Below are 13,455 nucleotides of genomic sequence, written 5' to 3' on the forward strand. Positions count from 1 at the left end.
GGATGGGGAGGAGCGGCAGTGGAGGATGGGGAGGAGCGGCAGTGGAGGATGGGGAGTGGCAGTGGAGGATGGGGAGGAGTGGCAGTGGAGGATGGGGAGGAGTAGCAGTGGAGGATGGGGAGCGGCAGTGGAGGATGGGGAGCGGCAGTGGAGGATGGGGAGGAGCAGTGGAGGATGGGGAGGAGCAGTGGAGGATGGGGAGGGGCAGTGGAGGATGGGGAGCAGCAGTGGAGGATGGGGAGGAGCAGTGGAGGATGGGGAGGAGCGGCAGTGGAGGATGGGGAGTGGCAGTGGAGGATGGGGAGTGGCAGTGGAGGATGGGGACAAGGTCTTTAAACTAACATCCAGTCAGATGTGTGGAATCAGATCATAGCAAAACAGCAAGCTACTCCAGCTGTCAAACTTCTATCCAACATTCCTACCTAGGTTCCACCTCCTGGTGGTTCTGACCTTCTACCTACAAATGAGGCCACAGGTCATGGATCTGAAGACAAGGGTGTCCTACAAGCCTGGAACCAGCTCAAGATGAACTCAAGCTGGTGACACACGGGCAAGGAGGCCTGTCCTAGAAAGGCAGCTGCTGCACGGCCCACAACCACACAGAGCCAGAATGAGAAACAGAAGTCTAGTTCAGGTTGCAAAGACAGTACTTTTTCATTGAGAACCGACGGAGGAGTAGGGAAGGGAAATTTACATTTGGCTAGTTGCCCCTGACAGCCATGGAGAAACAAGCAGCTTCTGTTCTAGGGAGGGCAGGGCTATGAAGCTGCTCTTCAGGCCAGTACAGCCCCTCTCTACTACACTTCATTCAGGCAGGGCCAAGTTTGTAGACTGCAGCCGCTCTGTCTCTTGGCAGATGTACTGCTCCACTGTATCACACTCTGCTAGGAACACCTGCACGACAGACACAGGCAGTGAAATTCAGGGCCCCCAGGACAAGCAGCCATTGCTCAGACAAGGTTCTTTCTTTAGCCATTCTGGGAAAGCTGTCGATTAGACTCTAAACAGTCTATGCATGGAAGGTCACGGGCTCCCAGTCTGGACTCCAAGGTTCAGGGGAGTGAGGGACAGCAAAACAAACGGCGATGGTTTTGACTTTGAGCTGGGCCAAAAATCCCTATAAAAAATAAATACGCACACCAGCACATAATGGACCTTGTCATGTAGTACCATATGACTCACCTGAACCTTTTTCACCAAATTCTTCCTTTTTAGCCTGCTGTCTTTAAAGTTTTCTGGTAGGACCTATGAAAGAAACAGTTGACACCGAACAGCTGACATCAGCAGTGACAATGACATGAGACATGGGAGGAAGATACACATGACACCGGAACAGGCCAGCAATGAGTGAGACGTGCATTTTCAGGCATCATCTCTCTAGGTCTGCATCTTAAGCGGCTCCATTCATGGCTCTGGTCCCTATGCCTGCTCCTTTCCTTGGCTGCAATGTCTGGACTGTAACCTGATTAGAAACACAGATTTTACGTTTTACGTTTCTTACATATGGATACTGCTATGCCAGGAACCTTCTGTTGTTCTGGTTTTTGTTGTTTTGTTTTGTTTTTTAGTTTGTTTAAAAAAAAACAAACAAAAAAACACCAAAACCCTCTGCCAGAACAGAATTCCAAGACCAGAGAAATTCACTCATGAGAATGAAGTTTAAGAAAATTTGGGTCAATGCGTCAACAGCCTCCCAAGATCTGGGTGTGGTTAAAGTCTGTGGAAAAAACTAGCTCGGCAGCATCTACAGCCACTCGAGACTTGGGGAAACAAAGACCCATGTTTCCTAACCACAAGATCATAAACTTCTTGGGCTGCAGGCATGCACACACACGAACACACACACACACACACACACACACACACACACACACACACACACACAATCTCGTCACACTGGTGGGCTATAAATGCTTATAGATCAGAAAAGTCCTCGAATTCACCCAGAACCTAGCTTGCTGCCCTTGTTTCCTCCCTGTTGTGATCAAACACTATCGGTGAGGCGAGGAGGGGTTTATCTGGCTTACACTTCTAGGTCATAGCCCACGATCAATGCAGTCAGAGTCGGACTTGAAGCAGACCATGGAGGACACTGCTTGCTGGCTCCCTCTGGCTCTTTTTAAGCTACTATGTAGATTTTGGGAATCAAATCCAGGTTCTCTGGAAGAGCAACCACTGAGCCATCTCTCTGGCTCAAAGCTAACTTTCTTTTTTCTTTTCTTTTTTTTTTTTAAGTTTTATTCTCTTGAGTTATATTTGAGTCCAGGACTCACTTTGAGATAATTCTTTTTTTTTTCTTTTTTAAGTATTTTATTTATTGATTGATTTACTTACTTGTTTATTTATTAATATTTATTTATTATATATGAGTACACTGTAGCTATCTTCAGACACACTAGCAGAGGGCATCAGACCCCATTACAGATGGTTGTGAGCCACCATGTGGTTGCTGGGAATTGAACTCAGGACCTCTGGAAGAGCAATCAGTGCTCTTAACCACTGAGCCATCTCTCCAGCCCAAAGCTAGCTTTCTTATACCACCCAGGCCCACCTACCTGCCTAGGAGGATGCAGCTCATAGTGGACTATGTCAATTACTAGAACAAGCTTGCCCCAGTGTGCCCATAGGTCACGCTGATCTGGGTAATCCCTCAATTAAGATGTATTTCTTAGATACTCTAGGCTGTCCTGGGTTGACAGTTAAAGCTAACTAGGACACACAGTGCCTGGCACATAACAGTAGATGTTTTACATCCCTGAGTAACAGATTTGCCCAGGTAACTCAAGTGTAATAGTGTAATACTGATAGAATGAAATAGATTGAAATACTGCCACTAAAGACTAGTACCTCTGGGGCTGGAAAGATGACATAGTTTAAGAGCACCGACTGCTCTTCCAGAGGTCTTGAGTTCAATTTCTATCAACCGCATGGTGGCTCACAACCATCTATAATGAGATCTGGTGCCCTCTTCTGGCCTGCAGGCATACATGCAGGCAGAATGCTGTATACGTAAAAAAAAAAAAAAAAAAAAGTTAAAATAAATAAATAAAAGGCTAGTACCTCTGAGCTGAGTATTTACTTACCATTGTGTCAATCTCCTCCAAGATCTTCATGAATTGCTCAATTGTGGCCTTTATTTTCCTATCAAGTCTGCAGAGAGCCTCCGCTTGTAATTCCTTAGCCAGAAAACCCTGAGAAGGAATAAGGCACTATTGCAAGTGTTTGGGACTCCTGGGAAACCATGCCAATAGACAGGTGAAGCAACCAGAGTTCACCTCCGACCTAAGAAGCCAGGCTGAATCTCAGACCTTCTTCCCTTGGGAAAACTAGAAATGCTAGCCTTGGCCAGTCTAAGAATCCTACCGGGGTGCAAACTGCTCTTTTTCATGCAGTCCACTGGGGCTCTGAATGCCTCCTGAGGAACTACGGTGCAGCCTTCAACATGAGTGCATACATGCACATACGGAGCAGACATTAAGAGAATAGACTGGAATGCTGGGCATGGGGCATCGAAGGTTGGCACGAGGTGTCTGTCAAACACTGTGTGGTGGTTTGAATAAAAATGACCCCCATATATTTGGATGCTCAGACATTAGGCTTAGTCATTAGTGCTACTTGACAAGAATCAGGAGGTGTAGCCTTGTGGGAGGGAGTGTGTCACTGGTGGTTGCCTTTGTGGTTTCAAAAGCTCAAGCCAGGCCCAGTCTCTCTCTCTAACTGCTGCCCGTGGATTGAAATGTAGAGCTCTCAGCTACCTCTCCAGCAACACGTCTGCTTGCATGACACCATGCCTCCTGACATGATGACAACAGACGAGACCTCTGCACTGTAAGCCAGCCCCAGTCAAATGCTTTCTTCTTTTAAGAGTTGCTGTGGCCGTGGTGTCTCTTTACAGCAATAGGACACTGACTAAGACTCTGTCTAATTTTTGTTGAGACAGAATCTTTTACTGAATCTGGAACTTGCCCAATTTGGCTAGACTGCTTGGGCAGTGAGTGGCAGGGATCCAATCCTCCGGTCTTTGCCTCCCAGCACTGGGATTATACAGTGTGCCATCAGTCCAATTTCTACATTCTACATGATGCTGGGACTCTGAACATACCCCCAGCTTTGGCTTAAGAGCTTAAGCGAGTTACTTAATCTTGTCATGTCTCACTGTTCTCGGAGATGAGGGAGCACAGGTAGACAGATAACAGAGAATGACACTGTTGTTTTAGCTTTGCTTTGAGACAGGATCTCATGTAGTATAAGCCAGTCTCCAACTCACCGCATTGTCAATGCTGCCCTTGAACTCCTGATCCCCATCTCTCCATCTGAGGAGAGCTGGGATACAGGTGTGCAAAACCACACCTGGTTCAAGCAGCACTTATTGTCATTACCCGTCCTCTGTTCATTCGCATCTCTTTGCCTAATGCTCTGTTAGCTGGCAGCAGAGTAGAAAGGCAGGAATTTCTGAAGATGGCTATCGAACCGGAGTGACAAATGCATATTTGACAACACACAGCAAGAAGTTCAAACATTACTCAGAAATCCAAACTCAATTCTATCCAAAACAATCACAACTACTCAAAAAACACTTGTGTCCAAGGGCACGCAAAGCAGCAGCACATGTAAGGGAAAAAATTAGGTAAAACAGAGAACAGAGACTAGGTTAAGTAAATCATGATGTATTCACATGCAGTAAAATATGGCTATTTTCAACGACAGAGGAAAATGTTAATTTTTCATCAGTAAAAGAATAATTTACCAACTGTACAACATATTAAATAGGATGAGAAATACTTTTCAGAGTAATGGCATCTCTGGGTGACACGTTCATACCTGCACACAAGAAGCACAGTGAGAGCACAGTTTAGGGGTGAAAGGCCTCGGTTTGAATCTATCTATATACACATTTAAAACGTTTGCGCAAGCCTCCCACATTAACTTCAGAATTTAAACCCCAAACTGGTCTGGAGAGACAGTTCGGTGATTAGGAATGTGAGCTGCTCTACCTGCTTACCTGAGTTCTGATCGCAGCATCCACACAGAGGCTCACAACCTCAGATAACTCCGGCTCTGGGGGAATCTGAGATCTCTGGTGGCCCTGGCCATCAGCGACACATGCACATACTCCCACACAGACTCAGACGCAGACACACACATAATACATAATAAAAATGAAGTAAGCTGGTTTTTAAAAAGCCAGCCAGGCAACAATACCATAGCGCTCTATCCCTAGACTAGGGAAGTCACCTGCTGGATGTCAGAAAGCTCTTTATTCAACTCTTCCAGGTGGTTAGCTGTCTTCTCCACAGATACCTCCAAGTCCTTCAGCTTTTTCAACTCAGCCTCTTCTTCTGGATTGCTCTAACACAAAGGATAAAATTCGGTCGGTAATTGCTCACCTAAAAAGACTGAGTCAACCTCTCGTGCTTCTTGCTTGGAAAGCATGTCAAAGGGTTAGACACCACGATTCCTATCTGTAAAGCCGAGCGTCAAGAAGGAAGGCGGGGCTGGGGATTTAGCTCAGTGGTAGAGCGCTTGCCTAGGAAGCGCAAGGCCCTGGGTTCGGTCCCCAGCTCCAGAAAAAAAAGAACCAAAAAAAAAAAAAAAAAGAAGGAAGGAAGGTGTCAAGCGAACATCGTAGTGAGAATCCTGAGGACGTATGCTCAGAGAATGGAGCCAATCCAAGTGTCAGGTTCAGCCTCAGCCCTGTGCTGACCCCAACCCCAACAGCTAGGTCAGAATGTAAGCACGGACTACAGAGAACTCACTGCTCTTCCAGAGGATCTGGGTCCAGTTTTTGGCACCCACACAGAGGCTTACAATCTTTTGTAACTTCAGTTCAAGCATATCCTACCCTTCTTATGGCCACCACGGGCATCAATCAGGCAAGCCCATAGTGCAGTCACACAGATGCAGGCAAAATACTAGAATACACGAAATAGGATAAATACATCTTTAACACAGTAGAGTGTAAGTAAGTTCAAGAGAATACCGCTAAGGTGTCCAGAATGGGAAGACAGAATTCAACTCGTCCTTTGTTTTGTCTTGAGACAAGATCCCACTACCTAGTCTCATTCTTCCTACCTCAGCTTCCTAAATGTTGAGATTACAGTGTGCTTCCATGCCCAGCAGTATGACATTTTTTTTTCCCAAACAGTGCAGGGTGGCCTCAAGAATACTGTGTAATGGGAGGACGACCTTGAATTCCTGACCCAACTGCCTCTACCTTCCCTATGGTAGAGCTACAGCCAGGTGCCACCAGGTTTGGCTCACGACTATCTTCTTTTAAATGTAAATGTCACCCTTCAGTTGGATTCTCCTATTTAACACGATAGTAACAGTGACAACATTTTTCCTGAATGCTCTTGGTATGCCAGGTACTGTGCTTAAAATGTTACCTCTGCTACTTGGTTTTTAAGCTTTACCATAACCCTAAGAGGCAGGAACTGTTTCATAGATGACACTGGGCCTTAATGTAGTAAAGTGACCTAAGGTCCCAATGCCCAATCAGGGGAATGGACTAGAACTCAGCTGTGGACTCCCTGACCCTAACCAGTTCCAACAGAAACTACCACAGCACACCAAACCGAGACCATGGGTACTGCCTTCTGCCCGTATTGTTTGCCTGACCCTTCAGCAAACATTTACAACATTATTCTTTCTCTCGCCGGCAGCTAGGGCCAGCAGCTTCCTGCTTTGTTATGCTCCCCGAAACTCTCCATTCTTGTTTGTGGCCTAATCCCAAGCCCAGCCTCCGGGAGGCTCCAAGATGAGACACTCATTGCTTCCAGTTAGCTCATTCTCACCTTCAATCTACTCAGCCGCCTCACCTCACGATGTAAGAGACCTCCTCAAGTTCAGCAGCACCCCTGTGTCACAATGCAGGGCTGGGCACAGTGGCCATCACCTCAGGGGCTAGAGCCTCACCTGTCACCAACTAACTCTTTCTCTTGCCCCCTTAGTTCTTCAGTCTGAACCTTTCCACTCAGAGAGGGTTTTCTTCTCGTAGATTTTAGTAAAAGGAAGGCAAGCTCCTAAAAACTTGAACAAGAGATACTTGTGGGATCTACACCTTTAACCAAAAGCTCTCTTGAAAATTTTAAGTCAAGCCTGTTTCTGGCACATTTTAACTAGAGGGGAGGAGTCACCAAATACAAAAGCCATGCCACTGAGGCAGCACAGTGGTTCCTAACTCCTGGAGAAAGAGAGCCTATACAGCAGAACAGAAACATGCAAATAATGCTACAACCAAACTGGTAATCCCATCAGACATTATGTAATGAGGTGTGCCCTCAACGCTGAATCCCGGTAACCAATCCGATCTTCGATACAGAAACATGCATTTAAGACTTTAGTCACTCAATTATAAAGAGTTTTGATGGAAAAAGCAATTTACCTTTTCACCAATTAACATGACTCGGCAACCATTTTGCATTCCAAGTGCTGACAAGGGTGTTTCCATTTCTTTCAGAGATTTGCCTGAAAACAAAAGGGGGTGGGGGTGGGAAACATGACAAATTGTAACATGTGTACAAGACTGAAAATAGACGAGCCAACACACAAGAAAGAGGTGGGACTAAAGCCTTACCCCTGGCAGTGTTGCTATTGGCTGTGGGGAAGAGTCAATTACTTTTGAGAGTGTGACCTCTGACAGGTCTTCCTCATTCCAGGGCATATCCTGCACAAACTGGACTCAAAATGGCGGAGGGGAGATGTAAGCAAGGACGTGAATATGATAAAACATTGTGTAAAATTCTCACAAAACGAACATAAATATTATATAAAGACAGAAATAAAAATCTAAGAGGGGCTGGAGAGATGGCTCAATGGTTAGGAGCAGTGGCTGCTCTTCCAGACAAACCAGAAAACAGGGCACACCCACTCTGAGCCCTTAGGAGGCAGAGGCACAAAGATCTCTTTGAATTCAAGTCTAGAATGATCTGCAGACCGAAACCAAGTTCCAGGCTAGAGAAAACAACAGAATAAGACTATATCTCAAAAACAACCAAAACCAAGAAGCCAAACAAGCCACATCATGTCTGCTCGCAAGAAGAGGGTAAATTTGATGTTAGCGGCAAACGCATTTAATCCCAGCTCTCAGAAAGCAGAGACAGAGGCAGTCGGATGGGAGTTCAAAGCCAGCCTATGAGTTAGTTCCGGGACAGCGAAGACTACACAGAGAAACCCTGGCTTGAAAAGCCAAAACGAAAACAAAAAACAAAAAACAAACAAAAAAAGCAAGACAAAACAGAACGATAAATTGAAAAAAAATTTTTTTGTTGTTTTTGGAAACTGACTTTATCTGATAATGTCATTTCTAGATATTTATCCTAAAAAATAATTGAAAATATTCCTATATAATAGTTCATAAAAAATCGTACTCAGGAACAAAAAATTAGTATAATTCACATAGCAGATAAATTTCTTTAAAACGTTTTATTGCTATTTTACGTTTACGGGTATTTTGCCTGAATGTATGTCTGTGTATCATGTGTGTGCTTGGTGCCAGTGGAGATCAGATCCTTTGGAACTGGAGCTACTGACTGGTTTAGAGCCTCTGTGTGGGTGCTGGGAATTGGACCTGGGTCCTTTGGAAGAGGAGCCAGTGTTCATAACTACAAAAGCCATCTCTTTAGCCCCTAAAGTTTTTATTTTAAATTTATTTTAACTATGTATGTGTGTGTGTGATGTTATTTCTCCAGCTCTAATATAACTTCTGTATATGATTTTGTAGTCACGAAAGCACCTTTTTTGTCCTTAGGATACTTTAGTGAGTGCGGGTGAACTCAATGTTGTGAAGAGGAAAATGTGAAGCACATGGCTGAGGAGAGAGCCTCGAGGTTTGGTTCTTGCCCAGCATGTTTGATTGACCCACAGTACCATGAAAAAACTAATAAGGAGGGGCTGGAGAGATGGCTCAGCGGTTAAGAGCACCCGACTGCTCTTTCAGAGGTCATGAGTTCAATTCCCAGCAACCACATGGTGGCTCACAACCATCTGTAAAGAGATCCGATGCCCTCTTCTGGTGTATCTGAAGACAGCTACAGTGTACTTATATATAATAAATAAATAAATCTTTAAAAAAAAAAAACTAATAAGGAGCTTTATTCAGAAGAACATTTTTTTTCTTTTTTCTTTTTTTCGGAGCTGGGGACCGAACCCAGGGACTTGCGCTTGCTAGGCAAGCGCTCTACCACTGTGCTAAATCCCCAACCCCTCAGAAGAACATTTTCTTCTTTCGCTTTTCTATTTCGAAACTTGAGCTTCGCTTCTTTCCTTTCTCCTTCCTTCTCCTTTCCCTCCATGCTTCCCCACTCCCTTCTCTCTGACAGAGCCTGACTCTATTGCCCCAGTTGGCATGGAGCTGGTCTTAGTTTCCAGAATCCTGGGGTTATGGGCGTGTGCTGCAACACTCAGTTTTGAAAGGTAAAATTCAAATTCGGGAATTGAATGTTTCAAAAAGAAAAAGACACAGGGCCTGACAGTGTATATTACACAGCCAGTTCCAAGACAGCTTGGGCTGTAAGAACCCACCACTCTCCCACCCAGGAAAAAAAAGGCAAAGATCTATATAGTACGAAATACAACTAAAAATGCTATAACTCCAGTCAAAAGCTCTACCACTGCCATAATGCTTGTTATTAAATTCTTTACAGTGACGGAAACCTAACGAGATGGATCCAGGCCTATCACGAGCCAAAATACTGGGTTCCTATGGTAGTAAGAAGGCAGAAGCTAGGTGGGGAGGAGCCAGTGCCTCAGCACCATTGACATCATTTGATGTACTCTGCCCATCCGGGCTCCCACTCCATTTGCTTGAAACCTCTCTAATCAGCACAGTGACAAGTACCAGCAACAGCAGGATCTCTGTTATCATACAACAGAAATTGAACAGTAGGCAACTTCACAGTAACTTCAACGCTCCTGCAGAAGTAGTAGGAAACACATGAACATACAATGAAGAAAGGATTCTAGCCAGAGAAAACTGTCCATATATTTCCTCAAAAATCTTGACAATTAGGCTGGGGAGATGGCTCATTGGTTAAGACTGTTTTTCCAGAGGTCCTGAGTTCAATTTCCAGCAACCGCATGGTGTCTCACAGCCACCTGTAATGAGATCCGATGCCCTCTTCTGGTACATCTGAGAACAGCTACAGTGCACTCATAAATTATTTTTCTAAAAAAATCTTGACAATTCTGTCGCCATGTTACTTCGGATCTGATGTTCATCCAGATTTTGCAAAGTCTAGTGTAGAGTAGTTCCTTAACAAGTTGAACAGACAAATGAAAGAAAACGGTTCTGGTTTGAACACTGGAAGACAGGGGCTGGAGAAATGGCTCAGTGGTTAAGAGCACTTGCTGCTCTTGCAGAGGACCAGGCTCCAGCACTCACATGGTGGCTCAGAACCCTCTAGAATCCTAGTTCCAGAGGAGCTGACATCCTCTCCCAGTCTTCCTGGACACGGCACACACGGTACACAGACACGTAAGCAGGCAAAACATTCACTCACACACATTAAACTGAAAGTCACCATCAGGTTTAAAAGCAGTTTAAAAATCCGCCCTTTGGGGCTGGGGATTTAGCTCAGTGGTAGAGCGCTTGCCTAGGAAGCACAAGGCCCTGGGTTCGGTCCCCAGCTCCGAAAAAAAAGAACCAAAAAAAAAAAAAAAAAATCCGCCCTTTGCAGGAAGGGACTTTAACCCCAGCACTCCCAGAAGCAGAGGCAGGAGGATCCCTGAGAGTTCAAGGCCAGCCTGGTCTACAGATTGAGTTCTAGGACAGCCAGGGCTACACAGAGCAACACTGTCATGAAAAAACTAATAAATAAAATAAAATAAAAAAGTTCTTTAGCCATAAGTACTCAAGATGAATGAGAACACCTACCCTTAAATATGAGCTTCTGAAAAGGTAGTGGAACTCCTGTGGCCTCTTCAACAAGCTGAGCCAGGTCTTGGACAATTGGCTCACTGTTACCTTGCTGTGGGGTAACAAGAAGGTCATACCTCTCATTGCCTGGAGAAAGAAAAGCATTCAGTGAAGACAGCTCTTTCCCATAAGCCTAAATATAAGCTGCTGCTTTCTTATGGAGCTGAGGACTGAATTCAGCCAGGCAGAAGATGCTGATCACATGTCCAGAAGCATATACTGGGAATCGGCACGCTCTACCAAAAAGACCTGACTCTGGAGGGGAGAGCTTGGTTGTGCTCAGAGTCCAAGCGTTGTCAGGTTACCCAAGTTAGGGTCACACTTGCCTCTACCCATAGACTACCTATTACAAAGCTTGTCTTTGTGACCTTCCTGAGGGTTTGCTTCCTCTAACATAAAAATGCTATTTCAATGATGGCTGACTCCTTAAGCAACTATACACAATAAACTGTACAAGACTCGTTCTGTGCACAATCTCAAAACACTCAGGACACTGTTATAAAGCAGCAATGAGTCTAATTAAGACTCTCTCGGGGAAACCTTCAACCGTTGAGCTGTTGAGTCAGAATTTGACCTCAGCATCCAGCTGGTTCCAAAGCCCACACTTTTCCATCACAAGTTGCCTGCCTCCTGTGGCCTGGCTGTCCTATTGTCTCTGTGGCATTAGTCTTGTTTACCCTGATGTCACCAGCAAGGGGCTGTTTTCCTCCAAGTCTTTCATAGTGGGCACACCTAAGTACAACATAGTTAATGCTCAGTAAAGATAAGTGAATGAAACCAATCAAATGACAGAGGGCTTTTTTGTTTTGTTTTGTTTTGTTTTGAATTGTTTACCAATTCTTTCTAAGTAAGTGGAGTGCAAGTCTACCTTTAGACTGCTCTCCTTGACAGTCAAGGGTCAGAAGGAGCCCTAGTTCTCTAGCTGTGCTTCACAGACCAGAAATCAAGAGGCTTGGGCTGGAGAGATAGCTCAGTGATTAAGAGCACTGACTGCTCTCTTCCAGAGGTCCTGAGTTCAAATCCCAGCAACCACATGATGGCTCACAACCACCTGTAATGAGATCTGGTGCCCTCTTCTGGTGTGTCTGAAGACAGCCACAGTGTACTTATATATAATAAGTAAGTAAATCTTAAAAAAAAGAAAAGAAATCGAGAGAGAGAAAGAGAGACAGAGAGAGAGACAGAGAGAGAGAGAGAGAGAGAGAGAGAGAGAGAGACAGAGAGAGAGAGAGAGACAGAGAGAGAGTGTGCTAGCTCATCTCAAACTGCTGGATATAGAACCACGGTTTAATGGCAAAGTTTGTTAGTCTTTCCTGACTGACTCTAAGGAAATCTCAAGGTTTCAGCTTTCTCGTGTACTTCCCAAAGTTTTTAGTTCTGTGTTGATTTAGCCAGGTGTCCAGAAAATAACTCTTGGACTCGTGGCCCATTGAACCTGTGGTTCTATGACAGCCGGATCCAGCACCAAGTTTGTACTCTCTACAGGAATGGATGTCCGGAACCACTTAAGTTCTACACACAAGAAGGCCTAATACGAGCCTGACACAAAGACTCGCGATTACTCACACACTGAACTTTACTTCCATTTAGAGGATCCAATAAGTGTCCTAGGACATAACAAACCGGCCACACTGAAATATGTCCTGACACCAGCCTTAAGCCAAAACATTCCCATGTTTTCTTTCCCCAGGACTACACGTGGCCAAACCCACAGATCCCAATCCGATCTACGGAACCCTCCTTGGCGCTCACTGTGGGTGACGACCACGCTGAGTGTGGGTGGTTCCATTTCCTCCGTCTGGACCATCTCCTCGGTCTGGGCCATGTTCTCGGTCTGGGTCACCTCTTCCGCTACCGTAATCTCCTCGGTCTGGGTCGCCTCCTCGATCGTGGTCACCTCCTCTACTTGGGTCGCCTCCTGGGTCCCGGTCACTTTCTTGCTGCGGGTCAACTTCTTACTTCTAGTCAACTCCTTGCTGTGAGCTACCTTCTCGCTCTGAGAAGAGCGGGGCCGGACTTTCTTCTTCACCCGCGGCTTGCAAGCGCCGGAGGCGGCGCCCCTGGTGGATCGGTCATGCCCGCTGGCTGCACTGCGGACAGATGAACGCTGAGAGGGAGGCAAGCCACGCTCGGCCCGGGACTCCGACTGGCGCGTCTCCCGGGCCGACCGAGGGGCGCGCAGCCGGGGTCCCAGCGGCTCCTGGTCGCCTCGCGGTCGCCGCGCGCCGCCGCGATCCGCCAGGCCCGCGTTTGTTCACGGAGCAGCGGAGGCAACGGGGCGCGCAGTCTTGCAACCCCGCCCCACTACTCACCAGTTCCGCCCCATCTACTCGCCACGCCCTCGGAATGACTCCTGCTTCAGGCCCCGCCCTATCCGCCCAGCCGCGTCTAAGCCCCACCCACTCCGCCAAGGCACCGCCCTATCCTTCCTCATAAGCCCCACCTCCAGAAGTCTTTCCACCTCTCCCAGAGCTCCGCGCTCCTTCTCCGGAAGGAGGAGCTGAAAACCCGGAAAAAGGATCGGGAAACTCCAGCGAGTA

At 46.1% G+C, this 13,455-nt stretch overlaps 1 protein-coding gene across 2 annotated transcripts; it reads right to left on the bottom strand.

The window, feature by feature from the left end:
• Nucleotides 1-624: 624 nt before the first annotated feature.
• Nucleotides 625-13,208, bottom strand: Bag1 (BAG cochaperone 1). Of its 2 annotated transcripts, none has more exons than NM_001106647.3 (7): nucleotides 12,668-13,208; nucleotides 10,874-11,002; nucleotides 7,385-7,467; nucleotides 5,236-5,349; nucleotides 3,084-3,191; nucleotides 1,183-1,245; nucleotides 625-894 (listed from the first exon to the last, which is right to left on the bottom strand). In NM_001106647.3, the coding sequence occupies exons 1-7, from the start codon at nucleotides 13,155-13,157 to the stop codon at nucleotides 805-807; spliced, it is 1,077 nt and encodes a 358-aa protein (NP_001100117.2). In that variant the 5' UTR covers nucleotides 13,158-13,208; the 3' UTR covers nucleotides 625-804. Both variants share the same exon structure in this region, with proteins under 2 accessions (NP_001100117.2, NP_001243013.1).
• Between the last annotated feature and the right edge of the window lie 247 nt (nucleotides 13,209-13,455).

The sequence above is a fragment of the Rattus norvegicus genome, chromosome 5 (genome assembly GCF_036323735.1).
Source record: "Rattus norvegicus strain BN/NHsdMcwi chromosome 5, GRCr8, whole genome shotgun sequence".
Lineage (NCBI taxonomy): Eukaryota > Metazoa > Chordata > Mammalia > Rodentia > Muridae > Rattus > Rattus norvegicus.